Source organism: Rattus norvegicus, chromosome 12, assembly GCF_021556685.1.
Source record: "Rattus norvegicus strain SHRSP/BbbUtx chromosome 12, alternate assembly SHRSP_T2T, whole genome shotgun sequence".
NCBI classification, from domain to species: Eukaryota; Metazoa; Chordata; class Mammalia; order Rodentia; family Muridae; genus Rattus; species Rattus norvegicus.
In genome coordinates this window covers 13224360-13239630 of record NC_141545.1, presented here as the reverse complement: position 1 = coordinate 13239630, position 15271 = coordinate 13224360, and the positions used below count along the sequence as shown (strand labels likewise).

Below are 15271 nucleotides of genomic sequence, written 5' to 3'. Positions count from 1 at the left end.
CTCCTAAAGGCACCTCAATCCCTGTTAAAAGGGAGAGGCAAGAGCGAGAGAAGGCCCTGAAGATATACTCAATCAGTCTTTGGGGAGCAGAGTGTCCCTAACAGATGGGTCAGAGGACAGACCGCAGTCTGGAGAGGACCAGAGGACTTACCGATGATGTAGGAGAGAATCAGGTTCCAGCCAGTGATGAAGGCCCAGAGCTCCCCCACTGTCACATAGCTGTAGAGGTAGGCTGAGCCCGTCTTGGGGACACGGGCACCAAACTCGCCATAGCACAGGCCGGCCAGCACTGAGGCAAGAGCAGCGATCAGGAAGGAGATGACGATGGCAGGACCAGCATTCTCACGGGCCACTGCACCGGCTAGGACGTAGACACCAGCGCCCAAGGTGCTGCCCACCCCAAGAGCTACCAGATCATAGGTGTTGAGGCAGCGGGACAGCCGGCTCTCCTCCCGGCTGCAGTCCACCACTTTCCGGCGCAGCATCTGCTGACCCAGGCTCAACAGGTTTTTGCAGCCCATCGCGCTGAGCAAATCTGTCTGAAACGAGAAGAAAAAAAAAATGGCGTTCCATTCAGTCACTGCCACACGTCTCTCCTTCAAACCTCAGTTTGTTGCAGGATGGAAACACGGGGATAAGGCCCTTTATAAAGTCACCTATGGCTAAAATGTTTTCAGTTTAACATTCCACAGCGACTGTGGTTCCCCAGTCCTGGGGCTCTCCAGGACATACAGAAACGTAGAGTTGTCCTGCCACGGTCTCTGGCTTCCACAATCATTTTAGTTCTTGGCTCTAAGTAGATTGTGACTTAGCAGGACCAACAAGATGTAATTTCAAGCACACCGAATCATAATGAAAGGCAAACCAAACTGAATCTCGATTAGTAAAACGTAGAAGCCTAGGCTGTGGCTCAGCAGTTTGCGGCCAGTGGGTCATGACCCCTTCGCAGGTCACGACCCCTTCGCAGGCCACATGTCAGAGAGCCTGCACATCAGCTATTTACATTACGATTTTGAACAGCAGCAGCGAAGTGCAGCTGCAAAGTAGCAATGAAACAACTTTACGGTTGGGGTGGCCACAATGTGAGGAGCTGTATTAAAGGGTCGCAGCTTTAGGAAGGTTGAGCACCACTGACCCAGACCATGAGATCCATCCCCAGAATAAATAAATACATGTAAGAGAAGAAACCAGACACAGGACTTATGAGGGGTCTCTCAACTATCTTCTACCATTTTTCTAAATATAAAGCTCTTCTCAGGTGAGGAGTTTAGACCAACAACAGCCAGCGCATGCAGACAAGGGTGTGGGGGTGAGGGTAGGGGGCACAATGACTCGGGGCTGCTACAGTGTTTTCATTTGTTTTTGTTTTGTTATTTTAACCACTCTGTGTCCATCTGTATCATCCGAACTTAGACCAACAATGAAGCCACTGATAAACGAAGAAATAGTCCCGGACCTGGAAAATAGTCACAGATCTGAAAGTCTTTCCTAGCTATTGGAAACACTGTGTTATCTGCCTGTCTCTGTCCCCACCCCTTCCCTGGGCCTTCTGGTCACTAAGGAACTGTGGGCCTTTCTTCCTGTGTTTTATCTGCCAGCCCTATAGAAGACACTATTATCAAGATGCAAAAAAAAGTTTGTTTAGTGCGGACTGGGAATCCCCGTTACTCCACCCAGATGGGGACGGTAGCCATGGTCAAGCAGCCTTGTCACAAAGCTCTCCTCCGCTCCTCAACTGGAATCCTGACAGCCCTGCAGGTGGGAAGGAAGTGTACCCCACCCCACCCCCCCGAACCCTGGAGGGTGGGTGAGGGGGGATGTTAAAGAAATGAGAAACAGGGACCTGTCACTAAGAAGGAAAGTCCCAGAACCCCAGAGTTTGAAGACGGATGAAGAGAGTATAGCAGCTTTCCAATGTCTTACGCTGTACAAGGCAAAGACTGTTTTTGGAAGGACCCAAGCCAGGCGCAAATGTTGGAGTGTGGCCAGGAGAAGCAGGAATTACAGAGGCCTGCTACTGTTGCTTACCTGGAGCACATGGACAGAAACAACTGACTAGTCAACTGGTACTTGAGTTACCATGCTCTTCACGAAGAAGGTTTAGCTTTGACCAACCAGCCTGGGCCCAGAGGGCTGTGGTAGAGAACGTTCTTTTTATAAAAAGAAGTCGCAGGCCCGAGAATGGGACTCCGAGCTAGTGCACTTGCCTAGTGCGCATGTTGCTCTAGCCCCAGCTTGTTTTAAAAAGTACAGAAACTTCTCCTGGTGATTTTTTTTTTTTTTCGTTCTTTTGTTTCGGAGCTGGGGACCGAACCCAGGGCCTTGCGCTTCCTAGGCAAGGGCTCTACCACTGAGCTAAATCCCCAACCCCAAAAAGTACAGAAACTTCTCAACATGGCCTCTTGAGAGCCACACCCAAGGAATAGATTTTCGAACCTCCGTAAGGCAGAAAGTGAACTCAGAGACCTCAGGCTAGGACGAAATGGCTCTCTTAGCCATGCCTGGGTGCAAAATACTTAGGCACAGACATACCTGTGCTGTCACCAGCACGGAGAGGACGCCAACCAGTACCCACTCTAAGAACCAACTTACAGATGTTGAAGGGACTTCAACGCCCCCTTCAGAAGGAAGATCGTGAAGAGAGATCTTGGTTTTCAGGCATCATGTGAAGAGGTTAAGGTAGTGTAGCCACAGGCATTGGCCTAGCCCTGGTGACAGGGAAGCGAGAGGGGGCACAACTGGGGCCAAGGCACTGGAATAAAAGTGTGCCAGGTGCTGTGAGCTACTGAGGGGGTCCCACGCCTCAGTCAGGTGTCCACTTCCGCTTCGTGAGGTAAGAGGAGACGTGACATTAATTCACCATACCTGGGGTTTATTTTAAGAAGATATACCCCGGGGTTGGGGATTTAGCTCAGTGGTAAAGCGCTTGCCTAGGAAGCGCAAGGCCCTGGGTTCGGTCCCCAGCTCCAAAAAAAAAAAGAACCAAAAAAAAAAAAAAAAAAAAGAAGAAGAAGATATACCCCATACATCTCGGCAGACGTATTTTAAAACTCTCAGAAAGGTGCTGTCTGCGGTTTCTAGACCTCGGTCCATCTCTTCAAATGGGCCTGTGTCTTTCAACCAGCAGTTTTGCAAACGATGAGGTTTCTCTGTGCAAACCGAATCTACCCATCCCAGCAGTAGATGGAGGCAGTAGACGGAGGCCAATCTCCTGCAACTGAGACTTACACAGGAAGCCGCCAGCTGTGGAAAACAGAATCTGGGGACTAGGTTCGTGTTTCCTGCAGTGAAGGATGAAAACATCCAGTCCTCACTGGTTTGTATTGATAAGATATTGGTAAGACTCTTCACGACCGAGAGCCTTGGCCCCATAACGTCCATACTCACTGACTTTTATAGACTGCTTGCCTCACAAGAGTGATCTGTTCCTTTCTCACACAAATTCTAACTCCAAACGAACCCTACAAAAACAGAAATGAGGGGTTGGGGATTTAGCTCAGTGGTAGAGCGCTTGCCTAGCAAGCGCAAGGCCCTGGGTTCGGTCCCCAGCTCTGGAAAAAAAAAAAAAAAAGAAAAAAAAAAACAGAAGTGAAATAGAACTGGAAGGAAGGCTCCGGGGTTAAAACCATGCACCGCTTGTGCAGAGGACCCGAGTTCAATTCCCATTACCCACATTAAAGTGCTCACAAATGCCTATAACTCCATGCTTGGGAGACTTGGAACCCCTGGCCTCCGTGGGCACTGTGTGTGTGTGTGTATGCGTGCGCTCATGTGTGTGTGAGATACACAATTAAAAACAATAAAAATATATCTTTAAATAAAATAGAAATGACCAGGTGTGGTGGCTCATGCCTTTAATCCCAATACTTGGGACACAGAGGCAAGAGGATCTATGTGAGTTCGAGACCAGCCTGAGTGAGTTCCAGGACAGCCAGGACTACACAGAGAAACCTTGTCTCAAAAAACAAAACAAGTAATTAATAATAATAATAATAATAATAATAATAATAATAAATAATTAAAATGGTTCCTATTGGGGCTTCAGAAAGCTTTCTTCGAGCTCTCTATTTAGAATCTTTAATGGCAGTAGGGAGCTTTGGATGATGGGACTTTTTCGGTCTCAGATTTAATCACTGATTCCTTCCAATTTAATGGATTGGGGGAGATATCGGTCAGAAAGCAGCTATTAGACACAGTGCTCAAATACCATTCTTTAAAAGCGTACCATGCTGAAATCTTCCCTGGGTTTTCAGAAAGGCCTGTCCCCTAATGGCCAGCTCCTGCCTGTAGGCCAGGGTGAAGCACAGTAGGAACCCAAGACAGCCTGCGTTTGTAAGGGGTCCAAGAAACCACGGCACAGTCGCTAGAGACAACCCAGGAGGTGACAAACCTGGGAATGAATGCCGGCTGTGGTAGGCTCAGCGAAGCACCGAGCCTGCCCATGAAGATCCTCTTGGCGCACACACACACACAAACACACACACACACACACACACACACACACACACACACGACCTTGTCTCACCAGTGCAGGTCTTGTGAGACCCCAGTGAGAACCTTAGGAGACAGGATGAAAAGCCAACTGGGATAGTCACTTGCTAATCTTTCTCCTCCTCTGCCTCACCCCTTCCTTCTCCTTTTAAATCCTAATTACAAAACAAGCCATCGAGTCGGCACCGGGTTTTGAACTTGCTTTGCCACAGACTCCACTGATTCTGTCTGCTTCACCACACAGGAACTTTTTCAAAGCTGCGTACTCAAATCATAGACCACCCACCCTGGGTGTGGAAAGGCACCAACCAGGACAGTGAGTCCTCTCAGAGACACCTGAAATACCTTTCAAAGGTATATACAAGAACAAGGTACAGGAGGCTCCCACGCTTTCCAGGGACAGTCCCAAGTGAGCAGGGCTAACTGGAGTCTGAGCCCAAGGAGCAGGACTGTCCGTTAAATAGGCTTCATTCATGGTCCCTCGAAATGGAATGCTGGCATTTGACTTCCCTGGGCCTTGAGGCATCCTGAAAGGTGAACACACTTTTTTTTGGCTCCTTCTAGAAACATCTTCTTTGACAGAAGACCAGGACCAAGGATAAGGCAAAGGATTCCAACCCAAAACTCACTTCACTTCCAGTTGACCAGTCAGCTAACACTTTCCAGGTTGTCCACTGGCCCAGTCCACAGAACCTTTAATGAACCTGGGCTGGTCACCAACACCCACCCGAGCCAGGGACTACACCTTACCTTCCAGACTTCTAGAAATGTCTCAGCCCTCCACTTGGTGACCCAAACACGCAATTCCTACGACCTCCAATGATTTGAAAGTAGACAAAGAAAAGAAGCTATGGAAAAACGAGGGAACAGACAAAGGAACTGGAGTCCGGGGATTAAAACCAACTCGGTGAGCCGGGTCTGCTAGCGAAAAGTTGAGACAGCCACAGAGCCAGGCCAGGTCCGTGCAGAGGCTCCTCAACCATCCCCAAAGTCAGGGAAGTTGCAACTGTCTGCTCTTATAGGGACAGAAGGGTGGGGTTTTGATGGTGCATTGCTCAACTCACATAACTCGAAAGAAGCAGGGCCGGGATCCGAACTCAAGTCACCTAGCATCAAAAGCTGTGTTCTCTGCCAGCTATGTTAAACTGGCTCAATTTTTGGGTTGGTTTTTTTTTTTTTGGTTGTTTGATTGTTTTGAAATTACCGTTTATTTTTTCTTTTGTGCCGAGGGTCAAACCCACAGCTTCAAGCATGATAATCACACCCCCAGCCACCTAACTGCCCTGTAACAGGGTCAGGCTGACTAACCTGGATCTCGCCCTCCACCAACTTAAGAATCCCAAGCAGCAGGGCAGTCATGTGCAGCTTTTCTCTCATTCCTGGCCTGCTGGACACAATATTGTCCAAACATGCCTCCCGCTGCCTGACAACCTTTACCTCGTGATTCCACCTGACATCTACAAGTACAAGGTGATTGATTCGAATTTAATGACAACCACTTCCTGAATGCAATATTTCATTGGTCACTCCTAACACAAAGAGAGTGACTCAAGGTCACACGCACACACACACACACACACACACACACACACACACACACACACACACACACACACACACAGAGACACACACAGCCCCGCTGCTGGCTTTGAAGTGTAGAAAACCAGAGGGTGGAGGTAAGAGTGGGAAAACCAGAGGGTGGAGGTAAAAGTGGGCCATTTCAGTTGCATGAACCGCCCAGGGCTGTGGTAGAAACATTCTAGAAATCATACAGACAGCAGGGGCTTGGAAAACGTATATAGAGGGAACTCTGGAAAAGTCAGAGAGATTAAATATGATGATGGAAATATTACATGTCTATAAAAGTATCAAAAAACAGTATAGACAAAGAATTTTTAGGGCAGGGCGATTGAGACCATCGCCCCTCTTAAAGGACATTAGAGCTCTTTCATTTCCTGGAATTTTACTGTCTTTCCACCTATATTGAGCACACAATCCCTTTGAATTAGCGGGAGCACAATCTCTCCAGTGAAATCAACAAACAGGACAGGGGCATAAAGAAGATGAGAGGTCTCTGGCAAGGTCAGCCCATCTCCTGTCTACGTAGGAAATGGTGGTGATTAGGTCTGTGGGATTTTGTTGTTTTTCTCCATCTCTGTGCGGGTCTGTCTGGAATTTTCCAAAATTAAAGGCAAAAAGAAACAAATTCACCTACAACTGACCCGGAAATGTGTGTGCGCCCTACACCAGGCCCCACTGCACACCCCAGGGCCCGGACAAGCTTCAAATGTTATTAAACCATTGTGATGGGCTGAAATAGTCTTTTTTATAGAATCAAGTTGAATGATATGGAATTATTAATACTGAACCGTTTTTATTGGCTTTATAAAAAGATAGTTGAGAGTTTTAAAAAAAAAAAAAAAAAAGCAAAAAACGAAAGACCAGGATGGCATCTCTAGCTGTGATTTGGGGTATTTCTCTCTGGGGCTTCACTCTAGCCGGTGCTGGAAGAACCCACATGAATTCTAAAGATTAGATGTGGGGGAAAGGAATAATTCACAGAGCGTTCAGAAGCTCGTGGGTGCTGACCTAGAGAGGTGGAGGGAAGAGGAGGGCAGAGGAGGGCATTTCTAAGAACGCATTTGTGGATACGTGTACTGCGAGGGACACGGTGAAGTTTACTCTCCAGCAGGTACAGGGGAGAACCAGGACACCCCTGCAGCTGCGGCTGGCACAGGGGACAAGGGACAACTAATACTATACTGCTGGTCAGAAGTCAAGGAGAAGCAGGAGGGCAGAACCGCATCCAGAGGGGTCTAGCTTGGCCAAGCGTGACTACTGTTGCTGGGGTGTATATGGGCTCCAGTTTGGGCACCTTCTTGTACAGTATTTTAATCTGATTGGCAAAAGTACCTTTGCATAAACAAATATCAGAGCCTGTTGTATTTACCTGCCGTCTGTTCCGGCTCTGTCTCCTCAAATAGCCCTCAGGCACACAGAGCCCACGCCCCCGGTTGCCATAGGTATTATCTAGGCAGAAGAGGTCATGCACAAGTAATCCCTACACAGGAAATGCCACATCTTATGCTCGGTCTTCCTGGCCTACTCCGAGTCACAGTTCACTGGTGGCCAAAATCTCGGATGCTCGCTCCAGAAGGAAAGCGTTTATAATCTGAAACAGTCATCCAGGCCAAGCCTGTTCCCGGTCTTTAAAAATGGCTAGCCATGTTTGTTCCTGCCACAAGGTTTCCTCCTGTATGACACGCATATAAACAGGTGGACACCCTGGGAGGTAGGGACAGGATAGCCTCGGATTGAGAGCAGAAAGAAAATGTCCAGTTACACGAAGGTCTTCAAAGACCGGAATGTTTATCTGACCAATCTTCGACCAGCACAGAGGACAGGTGGAGGTGGGGAAAGCCACCCACAACGCTGGAATAATTCTAAAGGAATGACAAACTGCCCCGTGGGAGAGCACCGTGGTCACAAGCAGTGGATTTCCTCATAGCTGTGTCAACTGCTTGCTTTAACGGTTCCAATGTGATAGTGTAGCCACTCCAAGATCTGAACTTGACCCACTGCCTCAAAGGCTTTAGGCCCAAATAGCCGAACCTGCTTCCTTCTTTCTGACAGTCTGTTCTGCATCTGAGAAGAAGGCCGTAGGGCCCGTCTACTATTTTTTTAAGGCTGTGTGTGTGGTGCTGGGTTAACGGATGGAAAGAGCTCAAAACACGCCCACTGCTGAGCTACACTCTGAGCCCTTTAAAGAAGACCTAAAAGCTGAATCCAGGCATTTTGATTTACATCTCAAGCAAGACCCACCATAGACCCCCACCAGCATCTGACAACCTATTTCAAGGTCGCCTTGCTTGCTACAGCAAAGAGAGAGTCCTTCAAGAGTGTAGAACACGTTCTCTTATACTTCAGTTCTGAAGAGTAACTGAAGCCACCATGCTCCCCACAAGGCTGTGTACTCAGGAACGAGCCCTCCAGACAGCACACTCACAGGACCCAGAGGTCCAGGCACAGCCAGAGTTTTTTTTCCACGACACCCACTTGGATGGCTTGAAGCATCCTTGGAACCCAGAGAATATGCAAGGTGATGGGCTGGGTGTCACCTGCAGGGAGGTCAGTTATACAGGGCGATATCTTGTTGGTAACCCTTCCACACTGGCTTGTCGAAGCAAGCGGCCATGCTGGGAAAGCCCCCTTGACAACAAGCCGCAGATGATGTCTAGGCTGAGTAGGCTCACCCTTCCTGGCCTGCAGCTCTGCCCAGTCCTACACTATGAGGAAATGAGTCACAATACATTACAAATGTGTGTGTGTGTGTGTGTGTGTGTGTGTGTGTGTGTGTGTGTGAGAGAGAGGGGGGGGGACTGGCAAAGAGAGGTGGGGGGGAGACTGGCAAAAAAAAATCAAGCCAACTGAAATTTTAAAAACAAAACTACCTATAGTAACATCAAAAATATGTCTCCAGCCAAGTATTAAGGCACAAACCTTTAACCCCAACACTTGAGGGGCAGAGTTGAGTGGATCTCTTTGAGTCTGGGGCCAGCCTGCTCTACATATGGATGGAGCTGCAGGCCATCCAGGACTATATAATAAGGCCCCGTCTCTACAATGGGCCACCATCACTGTAGGACTTCAGAGCCCACAGAAGATGAGCCCCTCACTGCCCCGGCCTCACAGTGCTCATTTCTACATGGGGAGAAGAAAGCAAGAACTGTTCAGATCCAACACAACAGATACTTATTGAGCACCGGCTGTATACTACAAACCCTCCCCTGCGGGTGGAGGAGAATCAGTGAGAGCTTACAGGCCATTCCGCTAGACTCCTCCCAGGGACCCAACAAGGCTTACAGTGTCACCTGCTGCCATTACCTGCCTCCGCCAGGAGTGGTACCATCCCAGTTCTCTTTCTTCTCTCCTCTCTCTCTCTCTCCTCTCTCTCTCTTCTCTCTCTGAGTCTCTCTTCTCTCTCTCTTCTCTCTCTGTGTCTCTCTTCTCTCTCTTCTCTGTGTCTCTGTGTCTGTCTGTCTGTCTGTCTCTCTCCCTCCCTACATGTTCCCAGCAAGTCTTTCTCCCCCCCTTTCTGTCCTTCTCTGTCCCCCTTCTCTGCCCTCACAGCTCTGTCTGCCTTTACCCCTCCTCCATGTTCTCACTCTCTCCTTCCCCAAAAAAACTTCCTTTATATTACGTCTGTTGCAGAGCACGACTCTCAGGGAGACTCCTTGGCACAGGCCCACCAAGTGCGCATGCACACACACACACACACACACACACACACACACACACACACACACACACACCCTCAGCCGCCGTGTCATATTTTATAACAATCAGACTACACGAAGTCCCTTGTCCCTTGTCCTACATGATGTCCTGTGCCGACGACTGGATATGATGAAGTAGGAGGCATGAACATGGCTGGCCAAGACAGGAAGGCCTCTTGGTGATGTGCCACAGACACCATCACCTGGCCTGTATCTCTTAGCCCAAGAAGGGATGGGGTAAGCTGGCCTGTAGGCTTTCGCTGTGAATTCCCAGTGGAGGCGTTCGTTGCTTAGGACCCTGGACTGAGGACCAACCAATGCCGAGCCTTATACTTTGGCACAGCATTTGCCAAACCCAAGGCACTAAAGCTAGATCTGGCTGTCTGGCTGCCAGCACCCTCCTGTTAGGTAAGGAGAGGCTGTTCTCCCCTGGACTGTTACGGGAGCAGAAACACTTGTGACTGGTGCAGGAAGACCAAGCTTGCGGAAGGAGCTCCTCTCATTTGAGCACCTGAATGAGGCCAGGGCCGCCCGGGCTTGGGCCCAGGCAGAGCACTGTCCCCATCGCCTCATCTGATTTCACTAGGCATTGGGATGGGACACCTCGCAATTCTACACCTCTGTCCCTGTCCCCTGACATCATTATGGAGGCCACGTGGACTTCATCAACTGTTATTGCTTGTAGCCTGATCCTCCCTACAGAGCTACCCTCCCTGGCCCCTTCCTCCTTCCTTCCTAATCCCCGCTGAAAGGCCGCTCGCATAGTCACTCACATGTGACATGGGTCCCAGGCTGTGTCTTCTGATTAAGGACTCGTGTGGTCTGCTGACCCTGATTATGAGGGCATTCTTAATATAACAAAGAAAGAGAAGGCTGTGAACGGCCATAAATGACTGAAAGAATGTGTGAGGTCCACTGTACACACACACACACACACACACAAACACACACACACCCCTCCTCACCCCCTGAACACCCACTAAACACCCACTATTTATACTGAAGGCTTTACCCTTTGGCGTTTTCTAACAATAACACAACAAGAAAAATAATCAAATCAAATCTTCACAACCAGGGACCCTTTGTAACAGCTAGGCAGTGATTTTTTTCCAAAGTATTTATATTTTATTAACTAATATATATATATGGAGAGAGGGGGGAGAGAGGGGGAAAGGGAGAGGGTGAGGGAGAGGGAGAGGGAAGAGTCAGGATCTCTCATCTCTCTATGCAGCCCTGGCTGTCCTGGAACTCCCTATGTAGACCAGGTTAGACTTGCTACATAGACCAGGCTGGCCCTGCCTCTGTCCCCCGAGTGCATGGCCACACTCAGCTAGGGCAATAAATTTTTAAAGTATACTCTCAGTGGCACTTTTCCCTATGCAGAACCCAAGCATAAGAATCAGACATTTCTTTTAAAGTGAGCTAGTTTTACTTAAAAAGAAAAATCAAGACAGTCTCACTGACCATCCTTGACCGCTCCCCTCCCACACCCCCACCCCCACCCCCACCCCCACCACCGTATGTTCTGCTCAGAACTCTCAAGTCTACAAAGGAACAAGTGTTGGTTATGTTAAAGAGAGCCCAGGGTTCGGCCCGAGGTCCCACATCCACCAAGAGCACGGAGGCCAAAGTTATCAGTTAGGTCCGGTTGAAATGAATGATGCCTACTAGAGCAAGAAGGTTCTGGGGGCCCAACCGGGGTACGGTACCTGCAGTAAGATTCGTGGACCTTCTCACCGGGGAGGATCGGTGCCTGGCGGCCAAGTCGTCACAGCAGAGTCTGAAGTAGCTTCACGCCCCTGCAAGGCTGAGAAGAAAGGGTTGTCACACAGCTGCATTTGGACACCAGAGCCTCCAAGTCGGGGCTGACAGGGGAAGGAATGGTTCCATGCAGCCCTGCTGAGGTAAGCAGGGCACCATCACTGAAAGAGTCCACAGGTGGGCGCTGACGAGGCTAGGCATGGGGTGGCATGAAGGATTGGGAGTCACTCAAGGACAGCCCGTGCTGGGACCTCTGAGCCATCACTCCAGCCTAACGATTTTTTAAACGGCATATTGCAACATGCCAACACTCTCTACATGTATCAGTGAAACCAGGAGGTCAAAGCGTGAACACTTCCCGTCTCAGGATTTAAAAGCACACAGAGCTTTGGTGTCATCTCCAAAAGCAAGGAGGTCCCACCGACTATGGCTTGTGAGGTGGTGCTCACCAAGCACGCAAACAGCCCTGGGGTCAGTCCCCAAGACTGAAAAGGACCGGAGAGGACGTTCAGCAGGGGGCTCTAAATAGCTGTTTGGGGGGCTTGCTCTGGTCACATTTTTCTGCTGTAGTATGTAAAACAATTAATGCTAAGTTGAAGAGAAAGGACGCATGCCATTCTTTAATCCAAGACGAATCTATTGGGATTAGTGGCCTGGAACGCATAGTGAATAAATTCATTAGGACGGCATTTATTTCCCTAATCCAGGGAAAGCTCCAACCCGCTCATTCTAACTTCCCAGACTTGCAGATTCCTTTGTTAAAAGCAGAATAATGGAAACACCATACTCCCATTACAGGATGAATTCAACACCAGTTATCCCAGAGCAAGGCAGGCAGCGTTTAACCGCCATCCTTCAAGGCCTTCAGGGGTGAGGAGCTGAAGCTGTGTTCTATCTATTGATAGTGGACGCCTGGCCCGCCCAGGGGAAATACGCACTGGAAATATTAGCTAGCCCCTGCCCAATGTATAAGTCAAAAAGAGTCAGATCGTTACTTTTAATAGAGACAGGAACTCAGTATGAGAACGCCTAGGGCCTGTAGTGCACACACACTGAGAGCTATGCTGACCGCTGGCCGCCATCTTAAGGCTACGTTGATAGGCATGCCAAGAGTCCATTCTTTTTCTTTTAAAAATTTCTTGAGAATTTCATACAAAATTCTCAAGTTGGATCAGATTGACCCAATTCCCCCACTCCCCCACCCCTTTTTTTTCTTTTTCTTTTTCTTTTTTCTTTTTTTTCCGGAACTGGGGACTGAACCCAGGGCCTTGTGCTTGCTAGGCAAGCACTCTACCACTAAGCTAAGTCCCCAACCCCACCCACCCCTTTCTAAAAATAACCTATCAATCCCAAGCTTTGCTTCCCATATATTCCTGGGTGTGGGGCCATCCGTTAGAGGGTGGCTGACCTAGGATGAGTCACTCCCTAAATGAAACCTGTCTCCCCCTCCCCAGAAGCCATCCACTGCCTATGTAGTTCCTCAGATAGAGGTAAGGGCTGGTGAAACCTCCCCCCAACCCCTGTCATGCCTGGCTACATCTTGTGTAGGCAGCCACAGCTGCCTTTGAGTCTGTGAGCCCAGTAGTCCTATTGTGTCCCTCACTCTGGTCCTCTGTCACCACTGACTCTTACGGCCTTCCTGCCCAGAGAGGGTCATCCTGAAAGGGTCTACTGGGTCACAAAACCTAGAATTCCCTCCACCCTTCAGCCTGCTAGTCCTGAAACATTATGCTGTGGTTTCCATTCTAATGTCCCCTAGGGGCCCATATGGTGAAGATCATTCCTCATCCTATAGGGTCCTGGAAGCTTGTAGAACTTTTAAGAAGCGGGGCCTAGGGGGCTGGAGAGATGGCTCAGTGGTTAAGAACACCGACTGCTGTAGGGGTGGGGATTTAGCTCAGTGGTAGAGCGCTTGCCTAGCAAGCTCAAGGCCCTGGGTTCGGTCCCCAGCTCAAAAAAACAAAACAAAACAAAAAAAAAAAAAAAACCACCGACTGCTCTTCCAGAGGTCCTGAGTTCAAATCCCAGCAACCACATGGTGGCTCACAACCATCTGTAATGAGATCTGATGCCTTCTTCTGGTGTGTCTGAAGACAGCTACAGTGTACTTATAATAAATAATTAAATAAACCTTTAAAAAAAAATAGAAGTGGGGTCTAGTGAGGGAAAGTTAGGCCATCGCGCGGGTCCTTGAAAGAAACAGTGGATACAAGCAACCATTGAAGGCGGGTAGGTCCTTGAAGGAGACAGCGGGTACACGTCCTTCCTTCTTCTCTCTTGTGCTATCTAGCGAGGAGTGGGGAGTTTTGCCTCTCTCCTGTTCCTGACCCAGTGAACCTCTCCTCAGGCAGGCAGGCCAGCACCGTAGAAGAGAGCTAGCTGATCAGGCCAGGAGCTAAGCGGGGAAGCAGTGTCCCCCTGGTTTCTCCTTCAGTCCCTGCCAAGGCTTCCCTCAGCAATGGACCTGTAAGATGACCCAGACCCATTTCCTCCCGAAGCTGCTCGTGACCAGTGTTTCATCACAGACAGTAACAGAAAGCACACAAGGACAGCTACGTGTTTCTGTCCACTCCCCGCGGGCCGCCGTAAAACTGAGCTGTAAAAGTTCTCTCAGAGGCCACACCACTGACACAGACGCTGCCTGAGGTTCTACAGAAGTATATTTGGGTGGGTGGGTGGGGTTAAAATTGAAAAACTCAAAATGAAACACAGTCAACAAAGAATGCCCTAGCCTCACCCTTCCTATTTATTTAGTATTTATTTATTTATTTGCACCCAAAATGCTGTCCTCCCTCCTCCCATGTCCCCGAAGCCCCTCCCTTCCCCCATACCCTCTCCTTTTCTGCAGTAGGAGAGGGTGCTCCCTGGGTATCCCCCAACCCTAGCGCACCGTCTCCCACCGCAGCCAGACAGGGCAGCTCTGTGTGCTGGGGGCCTCGGTCCAGCCGGTGTATGCTCTTTGGTTGGTGGCTGAGTTTCTGAGATGACCCCCGACTCCCCAAGGGTCCAGGTTAGTTGACTGTTTAGCCTCAGCCTTTCACTCATTAAATCACCCTACCCATTCTGTACCAAGATCACTTGGCTCAAAATTTGATGATTCATCAACGGAGTCTCCACAACCTGGAGACGGAGGCTGCTTTGCCCTTCATTGCTGAACACTGAAGAAAGCCAATGAGAGAGCCTTCCCCATGGGCAGAAACCAAATGATGGCTCCAAACCGAAGAAGCTGGGGTGGGAGTGGTGGCGCTGGGCTGCGCCCCCCACACCCATATATCTGGGGATGTCTAGAGCACAGATTCTCAACCTCCCAAATGCGGTGACCCTTAAAATACAGTTCCTCATGTTGTGGTGACCCCACCACCACCATACAATTAATTTCATTGCCACTTCATAACTGTGATTTTTTTTGCTACTGTTATGAATTACAATGTAAATATTTGTGTTTTCAGATGGTCTTATGCAACCTTGTGAAAGGGTCATTACACACACACACACACACACACACACACACACACACACGTCTAGATCCACAGACCTCTTCAGTGGCCACACTAAGGAGTATCGGTTAACTAGCTGGGAGGTAGGTCAAGGATGTTACTTAGCAACCTGGGCAGCGGAGAAACCGCTCCTTGACCTGCGGGTTGGAGAAGGCTCGACTACCTAAATTCCAAGACCAAGAAGCACGGATCAGATCTGCAAGTTAGCATGTATTCCCAAGAATCCAAAACCTGTCGTCACATCCT

General features: G+C 49.2%; 1 protein-coding gene across 1 annotated transcript in view; it reads right to left on the bottom strand.

The window, feature by feature from the left end:
• Nucleotides 1-15271, bottom strand: part of Slc7a1 (solute carrier family 7 member 1) — a 73472-nt gene that overhangs the window by 22904 nt on the left and 35297 nt on the right. The window contains 1 exon segment of the mRNA NM_001399982.2: nt 152-539. Coding sequence (NP_001386911.1) covers nt 152-521 — 370 coding nt within the window. The 5' untranslated portion in view covers nt 522-539.